The sequence below is a fragment of the Pongo pygmaeus genome, chromosome 20, assembly GCF_028885625.2.
Source record: "Pongo pygmaeus isolate AG05252 chromosome 20, NHGRI_mPonPyg2-v2.0_pri, whole genome shotgun sequence".
Classification (NCBI taxonomy): Eukaryota; Metazoa; Chordata; class Mammalia; order Primates; family Hominidae; genus Pongo; species Pongo pygmaeus.
In genome coordinates this window covers 41,996,226-42,020,586 of record NC_072393.2, presented here as the reverse complement: position 1 = coordinate 42,020,586, position 24,361 = coordinate 41,996,226, and the positions used below count along the sequence as shown (strand labels likewise).

General features: G+C 41.8%; 2 protein-coding genes across 14 annotated transcripts in view; one reads left to right on the top strand and one right to left on the bottom strand.

The window, feature by feature from the left end:
- Positions 1-23,334, bottom strand: ZNF382 (zinc finger protein 382). 12 transcript variants are annotated; one of them, XM_063657581.1, is made up of 6 exons: positions 22,443-22,844; positions 20,560-20,630; positions 18,685-18,718; positions 18,133-18,259; positions 17,458-17,550; positions 1-2,150 (listed from the first exon to the last, which is right to left on the bottom strand). In XM_063657581.1, exons 4-6 carry the CDS (start codon positions 18,164-18,166, stop codon positions 730-732), a joined length of 1,548 nt encoding a protein of 515 aa, XP_063513651.1. In that variant the 5' UTR covers positions 18,167-18,259; positions 18,685-18,718; positions 20,560-20,630; positions 22,443-22,844; the 3' UTR covers positions 1-729. The 12 variants fall into 12 exon arrangements, with proteins under 12 accessions (XP_063513651.1, XP_054318338.1, XP_054318340.1 ...); XM_054462363.2 differs by lacking the exons at positions 18,685-18,718; positions 22,443-22,844 and adding an exon at positions 23,024-23,334; XM_054462365.2 differs by lacking the exon at positions 18,685-18,718 and having other exon boundaries at positions 22,443-22,885.
- The window catches only part of ZNF529 (zinc finger protein 529), a 61,579-nt gene continuing 60,016 nt past the window's right edge, over positions 22,799-24,361 (top strand). The window contains exon 1 of one of the 2 annotated variants that reach the window (XM_063657571.1): positions 22,799-22,844. The gene's annotated coding sequence lies outside the window, so the exon portion shown is untranslated. Of the gene's footprint in view, positions 22,845-22,905; positions 23,045-24,361 lie in introns of those variants that run through there. The other variant, XM_054462357.2, reaches the window with a different exon arrangement.

The following is a 24,361-nucleotide window of genomic DNA, read 5'->3' as shown; positions in this document are numbered from 1 at the left end:
TTCTCAGAAGCATGATTTATTATGACCCTAAGTTGTAAACAATGTAAAAGTCCATCAACAGTAGAATGGATAAATTGTGATATAATCATATAACTGAATTCTATACTGGATAAAAATAAATAAACTTCTGACACATGCACTAATGATTAGACTCAGGGACATGACGAAGGTAATAAGCTGTATATGAAAGAATACATGATATATAATCCAATTTATAGAAAGGTTTATAATATGTAAAAACTAATTTGTAATGTTAGAAGTCAGAATCGTGGTCAACTGTGAGGAGGTAACAACTAATTTTTATTTTGTATTTGCAATGAGAAATACAGTTCATAACTCCTTCTTTTAAAGAAACTCCACTCACTGTGTAGTCCATGGACCACAGTCAGCTGGCCAACTAGTTATTACTGATGAACAAAAAGATACGTATTGAAATGGAAAATGTGATTTTAAATGTTTATAACACCTTGACAGAGGAAGTTTTTGTCTGCTGAAGCTAGTAATAAAAAAAAGTTTGGACTTTTTAATGATTTTTGTCATGTTATTTGTCTAATAATATTTGTGTGTGTGTGCGTGTATGTGTGTGTGTGTGTGTTTTACAGGCTGGCAAACAGTAGGTTACCATGTGGTATAGTACCTTAAACTGTTGGATGTTATTACGCTTGCAAGCAACATCATCTACAAGGTTTACTATGACTTAACATTTTTTTACAAAAAAAGCCACATTACTTACTGAATTCCCATGGTTTCTACCTTGTGAGTTTTCTGATGGACAATGAGGTTTGACTTACAACTGAAGAACTTCCCACACTGTTTACATTCATATGGTTTCTCTCCTGTGTGAGTTTTCTGATGGCGAATGAGGTTTGATTTCCTACTGAAGGCTTTCCCACACTGAGGACACCCATTGGATTTTTCTCCTGTATGTATTCTGTGATGAACAGTGAGGATTGCCTTCTGGCGGAAGGACTTCCCACATTCATTACAAATATAGGGTTTTTCCCCCGTGTGAATTCTCTGGTGGAGAGTGAGGGTTGTCTTTTGGCAGAAGGACTTCCCACATTCATTGCAAATATAGGGTTTCTCTCCCGTGTGAGTTCTCTGATGCACAGTGAGGGTTGTCTTCTGGATAAATGCCTTCCCACACTCATTACACTGATATGGTTTCTCTCCTGTGTGAGTTCTCTGGTGATCAATGAGGTATGACTTCTTCCTAAAGGCACTTCCACACTGAGGACATTCATAGGCTTTCTCCCCCGTATGTGTTTTGTGATGTCTAGTGAGGGTGGCCTTCTGGCGGAAGGACTTCCCACAATCAATACAAATAAAGGGTTTCCCCTCTATATGTGTTTTCTCATGAAGGGTGAGGGCTGTCTTCTGACGGAAGGCCTTTCCACATTGATTGCAAACATAAGGTTTTTCACCTGTGTGAATTCGCTGATGTTCAATGAGGTATGACTTCCTTCTGAAGTTATTCCCACAGTAAGGACAGTGAAAGGGTTTCTCTTCTGTTTGAGGTCTCTGAGGCATAATAAAAACAGACTTTCTGCAGAGGAATTTCCCATATTTGTTGTAGGAAGAGGGCTTCTTTTCCATAAGATTACTTGGATGGACACTGAGGCTTGACTTTTCTATGAAGGCAATTCCATCTTTATTGTATTCAAAGGTTCTTTCTCCTCTGTGAGCTCTAGTATGTGTAAATAGCATTCCTTTCATCAGGAAGGATTTTTCACATTCATTATGGTCAAATGGTTGCTCTGGAGCTTGAACCTTCTGATGCTGAATAAGCTCCTGTTTACCACTGAGAACTCTTTCTGTTTGTTTATGGAGATTCACTGCAGGATGAATTTTCTCATGCTTGGTATTGAGGAGTGATTTCTCCCATCCAGTACTGTCAACAAACTTCTCTTTTATGGGGCTTATATTTCTAATGACTAGTTCTGAAATATTTTTCAAAACTTTTCCATCAGGTTTATATTCACATAGTATTGTTTTTGAAATATGGTTCTTGCCTAGAGTAAGTGTTTTACCATAAATATTACTTCTCTCCTTAATTAGTTTTTTGTGGTTGATGAATATGAGGGGTCTAGAATGCCTGTCTTGGTATTCTTTGAACTTCACTAAGACATCTTCAGTTTTCCCATCTTCTTCTAGAAAAGAATACAATTAACACTTTGAGTCTTCACATAAATGCTATGGATTGGGTGTACATACAGACAAACTATGGTGGGACTATCTCACTACTGTGATCTACAAAAAGGCCAGAATAAATTACCTCTTGGTAGGGAAAATGTATAAATATAAATACAAATCTTGCTACTCTGTTAAAATGAAGAAAAACTGGCATAAGCAAAAAACACTCATATCTTTGGCATGTTATAAATATAAACTGCAGTAAGAAGATATAAGAAACACAAGGATGGCTGGGCGCAGTGGCTCATGGCTGTAATCCCAACACTTTGGGAGGCCAAGGCGGGCGGATCACCTGAGGTCAGGAGTTTGAGGCCAGCCTGGCCAACATGGTGAAACCCCATCTCTACCAAAAATTCAAAATTAGCTGGTCATGGTGGTACATGTGTAATCCCAGCTACTCAGGAGGCTGAGGCAGGAGAATTGCTTGAACCCGGGAGGCAGAAGTTGTGGTGAGCCGAGATCGTGCCATTGCACTCCCACTCCAGCCTGGGCAACAAGAGCGAAACTCTGTCCCCGCACCCCCCCCCAAAAAAAAAAAGATAAGTGAGCAGAAGAGAAAGAATGATGAAAGAGGGATTCTCCTTGGAATGGAAGATTCAGAGCTGCTGAAGTGAGCCTACCAAGGGTGCTGAACAGTAGGCAATGTGACAAAAAATTATTTAGGAAGAGATGAAAAGCTATACATTTATCCCCTCATGACTAAATAAGTGTTATAAGTGCTTCCAATTCTTTCTTTTTCACTTGCATTTAGCCCACAAATGGTAAATGAACTTTCTCAGCTCATTTCCTAGTGTTTACAGAAACATTAGTCTATAGTCTAGGCCCTAGATGTCCATATAACTGTAATTTATTTTCTCTTGAAAGCAGAGAATCTGAAAAACATATTCCCATGAGGAATTATAAAATACACCAAAAGACAAAATATATTTCCAACATGAATATAATCACTGTTTTGTATACATTATATATATATATATATATACACACACACACACACATATATTTAAATTCATTTTTATTTTTTTGAGAAAGGGTCTCACTCTGTCCCCCAAGCTGGAATACAGTGCTGTGATCCTGGCTCACTGCAGCCTTGATCTCCTGGGCTCAGGCAATCCTCCCACCTCAGCCTCCCAAGTATCTGGGCCTACAGGTGTGTGCCACCATATCCAGCTAATTTTTGATTTTTTTTTTTTTTACAGATGGGGTCTTCCTATGTTGCTCATGCTGGTCTCGAACTGCTGGCCTCAAGTGATCTTCCAAAAGTTCTGGGATTATAGGCATGAGCCACAGTGCCCGGAAACTGTAGTATTCTTATTGCTGTTACCATCAATTTATTCTGCCAGAGATGGTCAATAATGAAATTCTCCTGACCAACAATTCTAACTTCATTCTTTAAATTTGCCAAATTACTTTTTTTCAGCTATACGGAAGGATAGGTTTGAGTTTTCCTCCCAATACATCACCTACCTTAACTTTGCTATTCCCTACTGGAGCTGTAAAGGACGGGATTCTTCAATGTATGTGCAGAGCACTGATTAATCTTAACTATTTAAAAAAAATTATTGTATATCTTACTATTGTTGCCTTACTACCATCCATATTTGGGAGGGCAATTTAAACATGGATTCATCTTACCTATGATTTACATTGTTATTTATAATAGCCCCATACTGGCAACAGCCCAAATATCCATCAAAAGATGAACAGGTAAAACTGGGTCATGTATTACACAATAAAATACTACCTCAGCAATAAGAAGAAACAATGCTGATACACAATGACAACAGGAATGAATCTCAAATATTTTGCAGAGTGTAAGCTTTATGAAAAAGAATACATATTATACAATTCCACTTATGTGCAGTTCTAGGACATGTAAAACTAATCCGTATTGGTAATTGGAGTTACATTGCCTCCCTAAGAACTTCAAACACCTCCAAGTATATGCTACTATCCGATTTTTCTTAAAGTTTTCACATAGTCTTTCCTTTTTTTTGAGACAAAGTCTCACTCTGTCACTCACGCTGGAGTGCAACGGCATGGTCTCAGCTCACTGCAACCTCAGCTTCTCAGGTTCAAGTGATTCTCCTGCCTCAGCTTCATGAATAGGGATTACAGGTGCCTGCCACCACACCTGGCTAATTTTTGTATTTTTAGTAGAGACAGGTTTTCACTATGTTGGCCAGGCTGGTCTCGAACTCCTGACCTCGTGATCCACCCACCTCGGCCTCCCAAAGTGCTGAGATTACAGGCGTGAGCCACCGTGCCCGGCTCCCCCCGCCCTTTCTTTTTTTTTTTTTTGAGACAGAGTCTCACTCTGTCACCCAGGCTGGATTGCAGTGGCACAATTCCGGCTCACTGCAACCTTAGTCTCCCAGGTTCAAGCGATTCTCATGCCTCGGCCTCCTGAGTAGCTGGGACTACAGGTGTGTGCCACCACATCTGGCTAATGTTTTTTGTATTTTTTAGTGGAGATGGGGTTTCACTGTGTTGGCCTGGTAGGTCTTGAACCCCTGACCTCAAGTGATCTACCCGCCCTGGCCTCCCAAAATGCTGAGATTACAGGCATGAGTGACTGCTCCCGGCCAAGCTTTCACATAGTTTTTCTACCTTTCAGTATCCTGTCTGTCTGAAATTGTAATATAATTATGGTCTGGAACTTTCACTTCAAGATATTTTCCAACAGCCTGGGATTTTAACATGATCATTCTATGTAAAGTCCTCGATTTGATAATATAATATTGCTTTCCCAACTAAAACTCACGTTTTTGGAGGTCAATATTTTATTGACGATCTTCTCTAAAATCTTTTGAGTATACATTTACACACTGTTATCTGAAGTTAGGGGATACAATGCTGGCAGGTACACCTAAAAAGAACTTGATAGTAAATGATTTCTAAATGGATGAGAGAGACATTTTCGCTAGCATGGTATGACAATCAATAAGATAACTACTGAATACCTGGCCTCTGTTACAAGCTGCAGTAAGGAAAAGCCAAAGAGAGGACCTTATTTTGGGGAATGATTATAACCAAATGGAGAAAGAAGTGTCATATAAAACAATGTTGAATTAAGTACCAAATGACTAGATCATATCAGAGGACGTGTCTGCTCACATGTTACAGATGTTAAGTACAATGGGAATGCATAAAAAACAGAAATAGACATAGTCTGTACAGTAGTCAAGGTATTTCATGGAGGAAATGAAACTTGATTTTTTAGCTAAATGATATATTATATAGTATTGTGTGGTAAAGAATTTAACCTTGCCAAATGAGAGGCCGAACCTTTAACTTCAGTTTCAGGGTGGTAATTTTTAAGGTCTTTGAATGTCATGGCTAATAGGAGTTTATTTGTTTGCCGGGGAGTCTTTGGCTGGCCAGACAGTAACAATGTGATTTAGGATAGGGGCTTTGAGTCATGCAGCAAGCATCAGCTCAGCTTCCTAAGGCACTGGAAACTGAGCTCAGCCACATGGGCAATCAGGCCTATTTGACGGAGCCCCAATAAAAACTTTGGACACTGAGGCTGTGCTGAGCTTCGCTGGTTGGTGGTACTCTGTATGTATGGTCACATAGTGTTGCCACAATTGATATCCATGACTCCACGGTGATAGGGCGACTAGAAGCTGCATGTTTGGCACTTTCCCATACTCTGCCCATTTCCTTCTTCCCTTGATTGATTTTAATCTTTTCCTGTAACAAACTGTAACTGTGAGTGTAACAGCTTTCACTGAGTTCCATGGGTCTTTTCAGCAAATTATCAAACCTGGCCAGGTGGGGTAGCTCACACCTGTAATTCCAGCACTTTGGGAGGCTGAGGCAGGCAGATCACTTGAGGTCAGGAGTTTGAGACCAGCCTGGCCAACATAGTGAAACCCCATCTCCACTAAAATATAAAAATCAGCAGGACGTGGTGGCACATGCCTATAATCCCAGCTACTCAGGAGGCTGAGGCATGAGAATTGCTTGAACCTGGGAGGCGGACGTTGCAGTGAGCCAAGATCGCGCCATTGCACCCTAGCCTGAGCAACAGAGTGAGACTCTTTCTCAAAAAAAAAAAAAAAAAAAAAATTATTGAACCTAAGGGCAGTCTTGAGGATCTCTGAATTTACAGCTACTGTCAGAAGTAAGGGCGGTCTTGGATGGATTACTGTACACTCTAACTTCATAGTTGGCTAATTTTGCAAGTATATATGGAACATATAGTATCCATCATATAAGGAAAGGTCCAGCTGTGATGAATAAAACCAATTACAGTTTTCCCTCATTATGCAATCCAAGGGGACAGGTTCCAAAACCCTCGAGGATACTAAAATCCAAAGATGCTCAAGTCCCTCATATAAAATAGTGTAGTATTTGCATATAACCTACACATATCCTCCTGTATACTTTAAATCATCTCTAGATGACTTATACCTAATACAATGCAAATGCTATGCCAACAGTTGTTATACTATACTGATTTTTATTTGTATTTTTTTGTGTGTGTGTATTTTTTTCTATTTGCAGTTGGTTGAATCTGCTGATGTGGAAGCCATGAATTCGGGGGGCTGACTGTATATGAAGTATATTTAGGAGTCTTGAACAAACAGAGATTATCAAAAGTTCTTAGTCACTGACAGAAATACATTTGGAATGACCAAATGGGGTATGATCCTGTCACCCTTGAAAACAGAGGGATTTAAATTTCATATTAAAAAGTGTTACGTTTTTAGCATAATGACAGAATAAACTGAAAAAAAAATAGGGAAAAATCATGGCAAATCCAAAGATTAATTACAGCAGCCCACACCTGAAATGATATGGCTCTCATTTTGGAAGCTGTCAATGGCAAATGAGAATATAAGAAGATGTAAAGATATTTTACAGAGTGAGATAATATAACACATTGTGGAGAGATCATTAAGAAAGTATAACAGAGATGATGGACTCAATTTTATACTACTTGGGCTGACTTATGGGAACAAGAGAATACAGAAACAAACAATAATAAATAAGATTATGGGAACAGGCCGGGTGTGGTGGTTCATGCCTGTAATACCAGCACTTTGGGAGGCTAAGGTAGGCAGATCACTTGAGACCAGGAGTTTGAGACCAACCTGGCCAACATGGTGAAACTCCACCTCTACTGAAAATACAAAAATTAGCCAGGCGTTGTGGCACATGCCTGTAATCGCAGCTATTCGGGAGGCTGAGGAGAGAGGATCACTTGAACTCAGGAGATGGAGGTTGCAGTGTGCCCAGATCATGCCATTGCACTCCAGCCTGAGCAACAGAGTGAGACTCCATCTCAATTAAAAAAAAAAAAAAAAGATTATGGGAACAAAAGAATAAACAAATAAGAGTAAAGATAGCAATTATTATTTCTGATATATTGGAAACCAAAAAGGATAGGACAATTGATAGTCATATTCCTATTGGCAGATTAAAATATACCACTAGAGTTGACAAGGGAGAAATGGGCTGAAATATCTATTTGAAAGCAATTCACATAAAACAAGGAAATCAATTTGAGAATTCATCAGATGATTGTAGCTTGCAGGACTTTTATAAAGTCAAGAACTGAGAGTAAAGAAAATGCTTTAAGGACACATCAGAAAGATACCAATGAGACGCCTAATGAAACAAGATTCATTTAGTCAACAAATATTTATTGTCCTAGGCAAGGTACATAAAGGGGATAAAAGCAAACAAGATGTGAAAAGGTACTCAGGGAAATAGGATGAGAATGAGTTAGTATTTTTCACCCAAATCCCACAACTATCCCTGACAGATATCAAGAATGATGCTCAGCATTATGATATGAAACATAAAAGTTTACTGGAAAGAAATCACGATCTTGAAATTACCATTTTGGTCCCAGGGATATGGATTTTGGAACCTGGTGGTAGGTCTCATGGTGAGAATGGGATGTGAGACTCAGGCAGGAAACAAAGAAATAATCTTTCTTTGCCCAGGTAAACAGAAGAAAGTGAAAACTATGAGGAAGATAGATATTAAACAATGATTTTTATTTTTCTGATAGGTTTAAGAATGCTCTCTCAGGCCAGGCGCAGTGGCTCACTCCTGTAATCCCAGCACTTTGGGAGGCTAGGGTGGGCGGATCACAAGGTCAGGAGATCGAGACCATCCTGGCTAACACGGTGAAACCCCATCTCTACTAGAAATACAAAAAAATTAGCCGGGCATGGTGGCGGGTGCCTGCAGTCCCAGCTACTCGGGAGGCTGAGGCAGGAGAATGGCGTGAACCCAGGAGGCGGAGTTTGCAGTGAGTCGAGACCGTGCCACTGCACTCCAGCCTGGGCAACAGAGCGATACTCCATCTCAAAAAAAACAAAACAAAACAACAACAAAAAAAAACTCTTTTAATTTCTGATAGTGTAACCAAATAACCCAGCCTCAAACATACTTTAAAACGTTTTTTCCTTTCTTGCTTTCAACCTTGAGACACTTTGAAACTCTTTGTCACCTTCTCACCTGGCACTTCCATGTGAACAGTGTTTACTTATCTAATTATGTGCTTGCTTAGGAATTCCAGGGGCCAATTTTGAAACAAACCAGGCAGAGAGACCCAGCTGCAGAATCCTCCCCACTTAGGGGTGGTTACAAATAGTTAGCCCACCACTACCAGGCTAAAGTCAGAATGATGCAAACTGGACCTCCAGAAGAGCGATTACTCAAGATAAGCATCGGAACAAGACACACAGGCCTGTGCCCTCCTGCACCACCCTTTCCGCATCCTTTCCTTTACAACCCCTTCACTCAGCCCAAAAGGTACAGATGGCTTCTTTGAGGCAGAAGCCTTGCCAATTCCCATCTGCTGGCATTTAATCAATCAAGTTGCTTTCTTTTCACTGCTCCTCACTTCTCATGTTTTTGGCCTCTAAGCAGTGAGCAGCTGGACTTAGGCCAGTTACAATGCCATATACACAGACATATGCGCACGAAGTTCTTTTAAGTTCTTAATAACTTTAAGATTGTAAATATGTCTAAGACTAGAAAGTTTGAGAACTGCTGGTCTGGACATCTAGATTTATGTATTTATTTATTTATTTTTGGAGACAGAATCTTGCTCTGTTACCCATGCTGGAGTGCAGTGGCACGATCTACCTCCACCTCCTGGATCCTAGCAACTTGTGTGCCTCAGCCTCCCGAGTAGCTGGGATTACAGGTGGGCGCCACCACGCCCAGCCAATTTTTGTATTTTTAGTAGAGATGGGGTTTTGCCATGTTGGGCAGGGTGGTCTGGAACTCCTGGCCTCAAATGATCCTCCCATCGCAGCCTCTCAAAGTGCTGGGATTACAGACGTAAGCCACTGTGCCCGGCCGACATCTAGATTTTGGTAATGACAAAGAAGTTTGTATCAAAACAATCCTCCAGCTGATTAAAAAAAAAAAAAACACCCACTTATTTGAAGGCACTAAAGAATGACCAAAAGTAGCCAGAAGCTGAAGTGGATGCACTCTTTGAAAGAAAAAAACCACACTGCATAAGAGCCACATTTAGCCAGGTATATGTTCTCAGTAGTTCAGGCAGCACAGAAGAGATAGATCTCCAAAAGAAAGCACAAGTCATCTGTATAGGGGAATCAGAGGTTAGAGTTCAGAGCTACTGTAACTTGAAGACAAAATCTGGGAATGGAGAAGTCAAAAAAGCAGAGCCCCAAAGTTGGCATAAGCCATCCTCAAAGCCTTGGTTAACTACATTGCTGCAGGCCAAGACTGCAAGAAGCCCAAAGGGGAAAGAAAGCTAGAGCCCTGAAGGAACTGAGCAAAGAGTTCAGTGGCTGTTTAGCTCTGAAAAAGAGTTTGCAATTCTAGCCCTGTGCCAACAGGAACCTTGTTAAAACCTTGGTCCCAATACAAGCAAACTGGAAATGTGATATTAAAAGAGAGCAGTTCAGCATGGATTCATGAAGACCAATATGGGGCAGTCCCTTTCTGGTATTTTTAAATGCACTGAAAATTTTAAAGCAGAGTGGAAAAACAAGCAAACAAAACAAAATAAAAGAGCAAAAAATCCTGGTCCATTCATCTTTGTCCTGGGCTAGGTGAAAACAAAACAAAACAAAACAACAAAGCAAAACAACCTTGGTCTTTCCATCGAGACTCCAGAAGGGCCACGTTTTAGGAGTAAAGACTGCATCCCAGGAGTCAGGACAACACCATAAAACTTTAACCAACCAGGCCCAGTCGTTGGGGATGTCCACCAAAGGGCCCAGTTTTAGCGAGAATTCTGTCAAGTCGGTTTAGCTGGAATCCCCCACTCTCGATATCTGATCTCTCTCTCCACCAACCCCTCCAGGTGATATCTGATCACCATGACCTGCTTTCAGTAGGAATCCTGGTAGGTCAGCTAAGCAAGATTACCCTATCCACTCAGTAATTTCCCATCATTGCCCCCTCCCACAACTATAAATTTCCTCTCTTCCTTATCGTATTCAAAGTTGGCCCATTCTCTCCCCAGTACTTCAAAACCCCATTGTAGCAGTCCCTGAGATCTGCCTTACAAGTCTCAGGATAATGTTTTTCTTTAGTATTTATAGTAACACAGCTTGGATAGGAACAGATTGATTATTGGACCCCTTGGCGTCTCACCCAGGACCCCGAGTGCACACCTTTTGAGCCTTGGTCTTCACTCCTGACTGACTGGGGACCCACTGGTGAGTCAAACTCCTGGTCCTCTACTCTGGACAAACTCCCATTGAAGCTGGTACATTTTGATTCCTTAGATTCTGAGCATACTCTAGAGGCTGGGTCAGAATCCTAGGCTCCTCTGTTTATATGAAGTTGGGTTAGAGGCACTGGCTTGTTTGTTTAAAACGTACCTGCTGGGCTAGAAGTCTTTCTTCCTGGGTTTTTCTTTTGGGTGGGAATTCACTTCCTGACTCTCAGGGCTAGAAAATTCCTGACTCTGTGAGGCCTGTTTGATCCTGTTTCTCCCATGGGAACTTCTCAGTTGATTGATGGTGTATGTTCCCCTATTGGTATACGCTCTGCCAACTCCCTCTACTTCCTTTCTTCTTGGCATCACTTTACTAAGGATTCTCTAAACTGGCTCCTGTAAGACCTCTCCTTTCCCACTGCTCCACTCCTCCTTCCTCCTCTCACCACCTCTGATCGTCCCTTCAGTTCCCCTGAATCCTTTGACAGGTGGCCCTTCAGAACTCCTCCATCCCTCTGTCCGCCCTGCTAGACCTTTCCCTTCCCACTCTAGCCCCTACAGTCACTTGAACTTTAGGTGCCCTGCCCCACATTGGGGGCACTCAAGGGGCCCCCAAAAGAAATTACCTGCGGCTGAGAAGGAAAAAAGGGCTAACTGGAAACAAAGTGGATATTTTATTCACTTAGCCAAGCTTTGGAGACATCCAGATAGCTCAGTCGCTCACCTAAAATTTAGTCCACAGCTTCCATAAGATTACATAACAGGGCAAATGAAAATCTGAAAATCTCCACAAATATTGGCTAAAAAGCATTAGCCCACATATTGAACAGCTAACTTTGTTCCATGTGTCAGAAACATGATTCAGATAAAAATATAAAGTGGAGCAAAGATGAGAGTGTAATACTAGTTTACTGACTCCTGGCTAACATTTTAGAATGAAAGTTATAAGATCTCTGTTTGGGTCTGTCCACCTATGTATGTCTATGTATGTATGTTATGTATACGTGATATTTTCTTACCTCGAGATGGTATTAATTAATTATTTAAACACTTCAGTTATTTAGAGATGAGGTCTCACTCTTGCCCAGGCTAGAGTGCAGTAGTGCATAGCTCACTGCAGCCTTGAACTCCTGGGCTTAAGTGATTCTCCTGCCTCAGCCTTCTGAATAGCTGGATCTACAGGTGTACACCACTGCACTGGGATACATTTTTTCAGAGACTGGGTCTTGCTATGTTGCCCAGGCTAGCCTCACACTCCTGGCCTCAAGCGATCATCCTGCCTCAGCCTCCTGAGTAGCTGGAATTACAGGCACGAGCCACAACACTCAGCCAAATTAATTTATAAACTCCCTTAAAGAGTTTATTCAAATTGTTTTAAGAGAAAAATGAGTGTTTATATAAGTGAAATGTTCCTAACACCCCCAGAAATGTAGGAACTAACCCAAAGGCCTTTCAAGTTCATGTGACTTGGGGTAAAATTTTGATAACTAAGATGAGTTTAATATTGTTGGTTTAATAAAAAGAGGTGCATCTATGAGCACATATTTTTATTCTACTTGGCTTTACTAGTCAAATAAGTCACTATTATATTTACTATGTTTAAAACTATAAAAAATATAAATTCAACTTAAGAAAAAAATGCACAAATAAACATATAGTAAAAATGAATTGTCTGATATCCATCATTTCATATACATCAAACACAGCAGGAAAACAAAATAAACAAACCTATGTATTTAACTTTTCAGGTTTTCTTGATTTGCTTTTAATTGTCTTTTACTTGTATGTACTATAAAAACAGTTAATAAGGAAATGACTTGAGAGGATGGCTAGTTTTGTTTAATGTATTATGAAATTTTCATGAACAATCCAAACATAATAAATACTATCTGTGTAGGTCAATATAAGTGGAATAAGAGTTTTGGATAAGATCTTTGGATATGTCAAACACTAAAAAATTGTACTATGAGGAAATACGTATCTATAAAGTTGTGAGATGATGTATTCATAACATTTGCTAATCTGTTATAGAATGCTAGTATGTACCAGATAATTCACAACTATCTACTTCTTAGTTTACTCTGTTAAAAGGTTATTAATGGTTAAAATTATAATCACTATATGTAATTAAAACTACTAAAAATAGGCAGGGGGCAGTGGCTCATGCCTAGTCCCAGCACTTTGGGAGGCTGCGGCGGATCACCTGAGGTCAGGAATTTGAGACCAGCCCGGCCAATATGGCAAAACTCCGTCTCTACTAAAAAAATACAAAAATTAGCTGGGCATGGTGGTGCACACCCGTCATCCCAGCTACTCCTCAGGAGTCTGAAGCACAAGAATCATTTGAACTTGGGAGTCGGAGGTTGCAGTGAGCCAAGATCATGCCACTGCACTCCAGCCTGGGTGACAGAGCGAGACACTGTCAAAAAAAAAAAAAAAAAAAGAAAAAAGAAAGAAAACAGAGAGAGAGAGAGAGAGAGAAATGGTTCATTGCAACCTCCAACTCCCGGGTTCAAGCAGTTCTCCCGCCTCATCCTCCTGAGTAGCTGGGATTACAGGTGTGTGCCACCATGCCCAGCTAATTTTTGTATTCTTTTAGTAGAGACAGGGTTTTGCCATGTTGGCCAGGCTGGTCTTGAATCCTGACCTCAGGTGATCCACCCACCTCAGCCTCCCAAAGTGCTGAGATTACAGGTGTGAGCCACCATGCCCAGCCACTCTTACTATTTACAATAGCATCAGAAATATTAAAAGCTTAGAGAGAAACTTAATGAGCAATACATAAGACTTCTATACTAAAAACAGGAATTGCTTTCAGGAATTACAGAAGCTAACTAAAATGGAAAGTTATAGCATTGTCGTGAACCACAGGACTCAATATTGCTAAGACATTAGTTCTCACTAATAAAAAACCTAGCACGTTTATCTAAAGAAATCAAGAAGCTGATTCCAAAATGAATTTGAGAAGAAAATGACATAGAATAGCTAAAAGTTGTTTTCGTTTGTTTGTTTGCTTTTTTGAGATGGAGTCTCACTCTGTTGCCCAGGCTGGAGTGCAATGGCACGATCTTGGCTCACTGCAACCTGTGCCTCCTAGGTTCAAGCAATTCTCCTGCCTCAGCCTCCCAAGTAGCTGGGACTACAGGCATGTGCCACCATATCCAGCTAATTTTTGTATTTTTAGTAGAGACGGGGTTTCACCATGTTGGCCAGGCTGGTCTTGAACTCCTGACCTTAGGTGATCTGCCCACCTCGGCCTCTCAAAGTGCTGGGATTACAGGCATAAGCCACCATGCCTGGCCCTAAAAGTTTTTAAAAAGCATAAAGTTAGAGGACTTACTCTAACTGACTTCCAGACTTATTATAAAGTTACAATAATCAAAGACCAGGTGGTATTGTCAATGTGACTTAAAATATGTCCAAGGAAACAACAGATTGTCCAAAAATAGACTGATACAAATGTGATCAATTTTCTCTATGATCATCATAGTAATTCAGTCAATAAATACTGATGGAACAAACTGATAACCATATAGAAGAATAGACTCTTGAACCCTACTTCACATCATAAACAAAACATGAGGTGGACCACAGAACTAATCTTAAAAAGCAAAATATACAGCCGGGCACAGTGGCTCATGTCTGTAATCCCAGCACTTTGGGAGGCTGAGGCAGGTGGATCACCTGAGGTCGGGAGTTCAAGACCAGCCTGACCAACAAGGAGAAACTCCATCTCTACTAAAAATACAGAATTAGCGGGGCATGCTGGTGCATGCCTATAATCCCAGCTACTCGGGAGGCTGAGGCAGGAGAATTGCTTGAACCCGGGAGGTGGAGGTTGCAGGGAAGCGGAGGTTGCGGTGAGTTGAGATCACACCATTGCACTCCAGCCTGAGCAACAAGAGCGAACTCTGTCTCAAAAAAAAAAAAAAAAGCAAAATATACACAGAAATTACAGAGCACTATCCTTACCATACCTAGAAAAGAGAACTATCCTCACTATACCTAGAAAAAGACAAATATTTGTTTGAGAGGTCAAATAATTAATTATAAAAGAAACAATGATTAACCGAAATTCACCAAAGTTAAAAACTTCTGTTCATCAAAAGACACCATTAAAATGAATATGCAAGTCATAGACTAGGGAAAACATTTGTAATACATACATTGAACAAAAGATTTCTATCCACAATATGTAAAGAATTTCTACTAAAGGAAAAATAGATACCACCTAAATAAAAGATGGACAAAACATTTGAGCAGGGCCAGGCGCAGTGGATCACGCCGGCAATCCCACCACTTTGGGAGGCCAAGGCGGGCGGATGGCAAGGTCAGGAGTTTGAGACCAGCCTGGCCAAAATGATGAAACCCCGTCTTTACTAAAAATACAAAAAATTAGCTGGGTGTGGTGGTACATGCCTGTTATCCCAGCTACTCAGGAGGCTGAGGCAGAATTGCTTGAACCCGGGAGGCAGAGGTTGCAGTGAGCCAAGATTGCGCTACTGCACTCCAGCCTGGGCGAGAGAGTGAGACTCCGCCTCAAAAATAATCAAACAAACAAACGAACAAAGAAACAAACAAACAAAACACTTGAACAGATGCCTCTGATATAAAAAGCACTTGAAAAAGTTTTCAATATTATTAGCTGTAAGATAAATCTAAATTAAAACTGCGAAGTTATACAACCAGAATGGTCAAAATGACCAGAATGGCCAAAATGAACATAAAATGTAGAAAAGAATGTGGGGCAATCAACATTCTCATACAACGCTGATTAAAGTCTAAAATGGTATAGTAATTTTAGCTACTAAACTACCAAACTAAAATGGTAGTTTCTAAAGAAATGAAATATGCATCTGCCTTATGAATCAGCGATATTGCTGCTAGGTGTTTACTGAAGAAAAATAAACATGTATGTCCCAAAAATATTTTTACAAGAATGATTATAGCAGCTTTGTTCATAACAGGTCTAAACTAGAAACATCCCAAATGTCTTTCAACAAGAGATGCATAAACTGGCATACTCATACAATGGAAAACTGTTCCACAGTTAACAAACTACTTATGCATGCAGAAACATGTATAAATCTCTCAGACATGAAGCTGAGCGAAAGAAAGCAGACATGAAAAAGGTTTGCAACAGACAAAATGAATCTATGTTGGTAGACATCACAACTGTGATTATCTTAAAGGGAGGGACTGAGTTGGAAGAGGCCTGGTGGAACTTAATGGGTTAATGAAACTGTCTTTTATCTTGATTGGAGTGTGAGATACATGGGTTTATCCTTCTGTCAGAATTCAAAGAACTTTACACTTTAGATCTCTATGTACATTATACCTATAAAACATGGAATAGATTCTTGGTAAGGTAATAGCAGCAATATTTCCACAAACCCAGGCAAACAACGAAAAGATTTACATGGGGAGTGATATTCATACCTAAAATTTACATTTTAGAGGCATGAAAGTCAGCCATGTATAGGCACTTTACAGATCTCAAGTCTTTAAAAACAGATCACTAATAGGATGGATACTATGAAAATATAGAAAATAACAAGTTCTGGTGAAGAAATTGTAACCCTTGTACACTGTTGGTGGGAATGTGAAATGATGCAGCTGCTATAGAAAACAGTATGGTGACTCCTTAAATATAAACACAGAATTACCACATTATTCAGCAATTCCACTTCTGAGGTTATACCCAAAAGAACTGAAAGCAGGGACTAAAACTGATATTTGTACACCCATGTTCATAGCAGCAATATTCACAATAGCCAAAAGATAGAAGGAACCCAACTGACCACTGAAGGATGAATGAATAAGCAAAATGTAGTATATACATACAACAGAATATTAATCAGCAGTAAAAATGAAGGAAATAGATGAACCTGGAGGACATTACGTTAAGTAAAATAAGCCAGTCAGAAAAAGAATAAATACTGTGTGATTGCACTTACAAGAGGTACCTAGAGTAGTCAAATTTACAGAGACAGCAAGTAGAATGGTGGTTGGCAGGGCTAGGGAGTAGGGATAAAGGGAAGTTATTTTTATTTATTTATTTTTTTGAGATGGAGTCTCGCTCTGTCGCCTAGGCTGGAGTGCAGTGGTGTGATCTTGGCTCACTGCAACCTCCACCTCCCAAGTTCAAGCAATTCCCCTGCTTCCTGAGTAGCTGGGATTCCAGGTGCCCACCACCATGCCTGGCTAATTTTTTTGTATTTTTAGTAGAGACGGGGTTTCACTGTGTTAGCCAGAAATGGTCTCCATCTCCTGACCTCATGATCCACCCACCTTGGCCTCCCAAAGTGCTGGGATTACAGGTGTGAGCCATTGCACCTGGCCATGGGAAGTTATTGTTTAATGGGTACAGAGCTTCAGTTTTGCAAGATGAAGAGTTCTGGAGATGGATGGTGGTGATGGTTGCACAACAGTGCAAATGTACTTGATGCTACTGAACTATATGCTTAAAAAATTTAAGATAGTATATTTAATGTTATGTGTATTTTACCACAATAACAAAAATAGATCCCTAAAAACATTCAAAGGCATCAACTACTTGACATTTAATGTTCACTAGACTTCATTTATAGACTCACCTAGGTAGCTGTAACTTGGAAAAATTCTCTGTGTCCATAGCTCTTCTCCTTGTTCCAACTTGCGGATCATATCAGGCTTAGTCATGTGAAACCCTGATGATGGAAAATGAGACTCTTGGTCAAAGCTGTTTCGACTTTAAAACTATTGAAGTAAGATAAAGATACAACTTCAAGGTAGTAAATGAGGTATACATTAATGTCTTACCAAAGTTAATACCTTACACTACACAAGTGATGATATAATCATATTTTCTTTTCTTTCTTTTTCTTTTTTTGAGACAGTCTCGCTCTTTCACCCAGGCTGGAGTGCAGTGGTGCAATCTTGACTCACTGCAACCTTGTCTCCCAGGTTCAAGTGGTTCTCGTGCTTCAGCCTCCAGAGTAGCTGGGATTACAGGCATGTGTCACCACACTCAGCTAATTTTTGTACTTTTTAGTAGAGACAGGGTTTCACCATGTTGGCCAGGCTGGTCTTGAACTCCTGGCCTCAAGTGATCCACCTGCCTCGGCCTCCCAAAGTGCTGGGATTACAGGCATGAGCCACTGTGCCTGGCAATATATTTTCTGCTAAAAAAAAAAAAATCACCTCTAATCCCTGAAATTCAAAGTTCTATATGTTTCAGGAATTCTTAGAAGGAGATGCATGACATTGAAAGATTCAGGAGTGTTTCTTACCCACAGATATGAAGTGGCAATAGTTTTCCAACATCACATCCCTGTAGAGCGCCTTCTGAGCAGGGTCTAGTTGCTGCCACTCCTCCTGGGTGAAGTCCACAGTCACATCCTTGAATGACACTGAACCCTGTAAGGGCATACTCTAGTTCATCCTGAAGTGATCGGAAATGTGTGAGAACTAGATATTGGAGGCCTAATACTGACAATGTTTACTGGTCAGTCTAGTTTCCTTATTTATGTTTTATATTGTATAAAATTCTCTCTGAAAATACATCCATTTGTATTTACTTATAATCTTATGCTAAACATACTGAGATCACACTATTTGTCCTGAATGTGACTAGTTGCCTGGTAGACCAAAATGAATAAAACCCTGACCCTGCTCATGAGAAGTTATAGGCTAAGAGAGGGGCATACATGTAAATACATGCACTTAGTAGGTTTTACAGATGCAATGACAGAAATACGTACAAGGTAAAGTGTCACAAAACAAGGAAAAATTTCATTTTGTACTCCGAGGCTTCATTGAGGACATAAAAGTTTTGTACTCACAACGAATTTGTTTTGTAGGAATACAGGGCATCAGCTTTTAAAAATTCATGGGGAGAAAAAAACCAGTTAGTAAATCAGGAAACAGCAAAAGGCACAGTATGTTAGGAAACAGTCTTTGAGCTCTAAGAAGGAAAAGGTATACGGAGATAGGCAGTGGGGATATTATGACATGATACCAGATTTTTTTTTCCTACAGAACAGTGGTCTTAAAGATATACTGAACACATTCCCAACATTGTAGCTATTTATAAACCATCAATAGGCATTTATGAAAATCTACATTGTTAATGAATACTGCTCTTGAATGCAAATTGTTAGTATTTTATTTCCTTCCAATAGACCGTCTTGTACATTCTACTGTGAAGCATGCCCTACTTTGGGTCTGTTGCTTTAAGGAATGTAAAGAACATCAATAAACATAAGTTGACACACATGTTATGTGATAAAAGTTTTGAGGCAATACTCCTGAAGACTGGAAAAGGCTTATCATATGTTAGGTGGGAATGACAATTAGGTAACCATGGTTAGAGATGTCTCCTAGATTAAGGAAGTGTCAGCGGGCTGACAGAGGACAACTGCTCCTACATGACCACCATTACAACAGAGACGGTCGTAAATTGGCTGTAGAGTGGAAAAGATACAGGCATGTTATCTGCATAGGCAAATGCATGGCTGCTGGGACTAGAAAGTGAAAATGGGAAACAGAAGAAAATGTAGGCTGGACCAAAGGAAGTAATGAGGTAAGCTTTGGAAATGTACTTTAAGTGTCTGTGGAACATACAGGTGGTGATAGCTACTGGAGGTTGGATATTCGGTTCTGACACTCTGGACAGAGGTCTAGAGTGGAGAGGGGTATTTGAGAGTCACTAGAATCACACTAAGTGTTGGCTTCAGAGTGAATCTGATTGTGCGTAGAGAAAAACAGACAGTGAAGAAGAGAACCAATTAGCATCTGAGGAAAACCAATATTTTAAAGGTTGGTGGATGAGCTAAAGAGGAATTTTCTGAAAGATATGAAAAGAGGACAAAGTACTGTTTGATCAACAATAGAATATTTCAAAAGTGGCCTGGCATATGGATTTCCTTCTCCTGCACCCGCAAATAAAAAATTAGAAGAAACTAAAAAGAAAATAACAAATCTCTAACAGCATTGGAATGCTGGAAAGGTTTTCACTGGCAGCCCACAATTTGTAGGAATGGCTAGCAGACATGAATGAAACAAGAAGATCAGAGAGGAGGAACATAAAACCTGTTTCCTTTAAAAGCCTGCAATCAAATTGCCATCCTAAACACCTCACAAAGCAGGACATCTTTCCAGGAACTAATGCTGGGATCTACAACTTCTATTTCCCAACGTATCATTGCAAAACCTAGGCTAGCGGAGATAATCAAGGTTTTTCCACGTCTGCTCCATGACTTCTCACAGCTTAGATCTCAAATCAGCATCAGGACAAGTTAAATTCATTCAAGCCATATATTCTCATTTAAATCAAGACAATACCTTTCTATTCAGCAGTTTGTGAGAAGACTGAGAAAGGAGATGATGAATGACGTACCCAATGAATATGTACAACCAGAAGGTACACTTGGGGAAGGCTTAAGTTGATCTGGTTGGAATGGAGAAATTGTGAACAGGGCTGGATATAGGGTGAGGCAGGTGAGGCACCTAGAATGCAAAATTTAGGAGGGCACAGCCCTGAGGGTACCCCTTAAATATTTCACCTCATGCCACTTGCCTGCCTCATCCTAATCTGGCCCTGACTGAAGACTAATTTCATGGAAGCAAATCATCAGGGAAGGTTAAAGGACAGGGAAGCTCACGTTCATACACCATGAAAAAAAGTTATTTCAGAAAGAGAGGAAACATCATCTCACCTGAGACATGGCTTTGAGATTTCTAGATGAACTTTCTCTTTTGAGCTCCTCTTTTGGAAAAAGAAACAGTCCTGAGAAAGCAAAGATGGAGGATGCACATATGTGAGACCATACTTGACTCAGAACTCCCAGAATTAACTGTTAAATCTACATGAATGTTCACTATTTCAGCACTTGTCCACCTGTGTACCCTTCAGATGTCCAGGATGGTAGTTAGTGGGAAAATGGACAAATCAGGCTCCCTCACAAACACCAGAAACCCAGTCTCTTGGTAAAGTAGACAGGATTCTGGGGAACCGGTTTTAGCTTGAAGAGAGGGAACATTGTGTTTTTCCCTCTGCAGCTCTGCCTTCCATCTCCCACTAACCACAGGTTTACTGTGTATTTCCAAATGGTTCTTCTTGGACTTTTTGCCAATTTACACTGACAGTAGTGGATGAGAATACCTTCCCAAGCCCTGATGAAGACAGCTGACAACTTTTAAATCTTCACCTATCTGGTCTATGTTGTAGTTGAGAATAATCTTTTTTTTTTTTTTTTTTTGAGACAGAGTTTCACTCTTGTTGCCCAGGCTGGAGTGCAATGGTACAATCTTGGCTCACCGCAACCTCGACCTCCCGGGTTCAAGCAATTCTCCTGCCTCAGCCTCCCGAGTAGCTGGGATTACAGGCATGCACCACCACTCCTGGCTAATTTTGTATTTTTAGTTGAGATAGGGTTTCTCCATGTTGGTCAGGCTGGTCTCGAATTCTCGATCTCAGGTGATCTGCCCACTTTGGCCTCCCAAAATGCTGAGATTACAGGCATCAGTCACCGTGCCAGGCCCGCAAAATAACTATTTTAATTACTACCGTGAGACTGGACTTACTAAAAATCTATCAAATACTTTTTATTATCTTAGCAAGCCTAAGGGAGTAGAAAACCTCACTCATATACAAGTGTTGAAAGTGGTAGTTATGCCAGGCACAGTGGCTCACACCTGTAATCCCAGTACTTTGGCAGGCCAGTTGTGGGGGGTGGTGGATCACTTGAGGTCAGGAGTTCGAGACCAGCCTGGGTAACATGGTGAAACCCCATCTCTACTAAAACTACAAAAACTAGCCGGGCGTGGTGGCGCAAGCCTGTAGTCCCAGCTACTCAGGAAGCTGGGGCAGGAGAATCACTTGAACTCCAGAGGCAGAGGTTGCAGTGAGCAGAGATCATGCCACTACACTCCAGTCTGGGCAAAAGAGCAAGACCCCGTCTTAAAACAAACAAAAAACAACAACAAAGGTGGTAGTTATGGTAAAAAAAGAAAATTTTTTTCCTGCATGTCCCCAATGGAATGCTATTCATTTCAACATATTGGTTTTAGTTAATATGGTATTTCCAAGTAATGAATCTGGGAATTATGAAAATCATCTCTTCCCCTCTGATACTGTTATCTCTATTTTACTTGCTAAATTGCTACTTAGTTACAATTTTGGAGGCAGGCTTAATGGCTACTATTCAGATAATCAAGTCTTACATAACCAACTAGCCATGGTCATAACAGAGTTCCTCAATCATTCAAATATTTAGGTCACCAAAGCCACAAAACCACCAGAAGTAACAGTAGGTTACAAACACATGCAGAGTCACAGTCAATCAAACATCCTTCAGAGAACCACCAACCTACAGGCCCCACTTGTCATTCACAACCTCAGACAGCAGCTAACACGACTCTAGGCAGTCACAACCACATCCACAAATCACTTGCAATTCTCCACACTCAAAGGCAGTCTCAAATGCGACTCACACCTAATCTAAAAATAGACACACGCAGAGGAAACCTCGCGCAGCAACACTACTCCGTCCACTTTTCACACACAATTGGCCACAACATCCCAAAGAGAGACAAGCACCTAAAATGCAGCAGGTTGGGCGCAGGAGGCCACCCCCATTCAGCGCGCGCGCGCGCGCGCGAACACGCAGCGCCCGCTCCGCGCGGGGACCCGCCGCCAGCGATGGCGCTTCCGCGGGATCAGAACGGGCAAAATCCCCCTTCGCGGAGCTCGCTCCGGGTCACCCTCAAGGTCACGCCCACGGACCACGCCCGAGGCCCGGCTCGTACAGATCGGAGCGTCTGGATACTGCGGTCCCGGTTCCCTCAGAATTACCAGGCCCGGCTCGGACTCTTGGTTACCTCCCTGGCCTCCCCACCCGGTTCCGCGTCCTTAGACAGCTCTCCCGGAACGCAGCTCCCAGTGCCCTCCTCGGCCGCCTCAGCACCCCTGGCACCCACCAAGCCTCACCCCCGGCCCAGGGTGAGTCGTCTGCGCCTGCGCACTCGCGCGTGGGCCTGAGCTCCCAGGAGTCTCCGGGGCCGCCCGTTAGGCGCCGCGCGGTGCTGGCTGCCGGCGCTCCCCTCCGTTTGCACCCACGCCCGCCCTATTGCGGCTGGCACTACGCTTCTCCCAGGACCCCGGCTCCCTTTTCCGTTGACCTGGTGGTCGTTTTCCGTGTGGTGAGTTGAGGTGACCCGGGTCTGGATGCGAGAGGAGCTCATGGCAGGGGACCCGGGTTCGTGGGACGCGGAGAGGGCTTGTGGAGGCAGAAGCCCCAGGCCTGTGTGCAAGTCACCTACTGGGGAGGGAAGACTGTGTGATTGTGTTTGTGTGTGCGGTTTTGTGGCTGCGTCCGTGTGTGGTGTGATTGTGAGTGGGCGAGCCTGTGACGGTCCCGGGGGGGCGGGGAGTGTGCACAGCAGGGGGTGTGTGTGCACAGCAGGTGCACAGCCGGGACAGCCCTGACTGTCCCCGATTGGGCCCGCGGGACTGAGTGGAGGCGGGGCCGTTTGTGTGGCGGCGCTGAGCGGTGACTGTGAATGTGTCATGCTGTTATCAGTGATCCTGTGACAGCGCTGTTGTGACCCACTGGAGACTGTGATCAAAACTGGCCTTGTGAAGCTTTTGTAGAGTTTGATTTCCGCAGTTCTGGGGCTCGGGAATACGTGGACAAGATCCCCGTATGGCTCGATCTGTGTCTGTGGAAGACTCCGAGACCTTCTGTTCTAAAGCATGGCCCCTGTCGCTTTCATAACGCATAATACACAGTGGCATGCAGCCTCGCCAACCTCTGGGGCCAATTTTAAGTTACGTGATTTCTTGGAGTTTGTTTTACTGGGATTTCTTTCACTGCTTCAGTCATTTCACCTTATAACCACATTGCACAGTGTGCAGTCAAATGGCTATCGAAAAGGAAACTGGATATTTGAGATCCAGAATGAAGTTTCCAACTGAAAAAGCACAGCCTTGTGTTTCACATGGACAAGGCTGTGTTCTGATATGCACAGCCTCGTGTTTGATATGGAGATGTTAGAGCTGGAATTGCTCCCAAGGCAAGGTCCTGGGAAGATATGATATTGAGGCTCCAAGAGTAGGATTCCTTTCTCCAAAGATTTTGTGTGTGTGTGTGAGATGGAGTTTCACTCTTGTTGCCCAGGCTGGAGTGCAGTGGCACAATCTCGGCTCATTGCAACCTCCGCCTTCCGGGTTCAAGCAATTCTCCTGCCTCAGCCTCCCGAGTAGCTGGGATTACAGGCATGCGCCACCATGCCTAGCTCATTTTTGTATTTTTGGTAGAGACGGGGTTTCACCATGTTGGTCAGACTGGTCTCGAACTCCTGACCTCAGGTGATCCACCCGCCTCGGCTTCCCAAAGTGCTGGGATTACAGGCGTGAGCCACCGCGCCTAGCCAAAAGATCCCTTTTGGAAGCTCTGTGGGGGCAAGTTGAATATTGCAGATCCACAGCATTTTCATAGCTGTCTAAAGGAAATTATT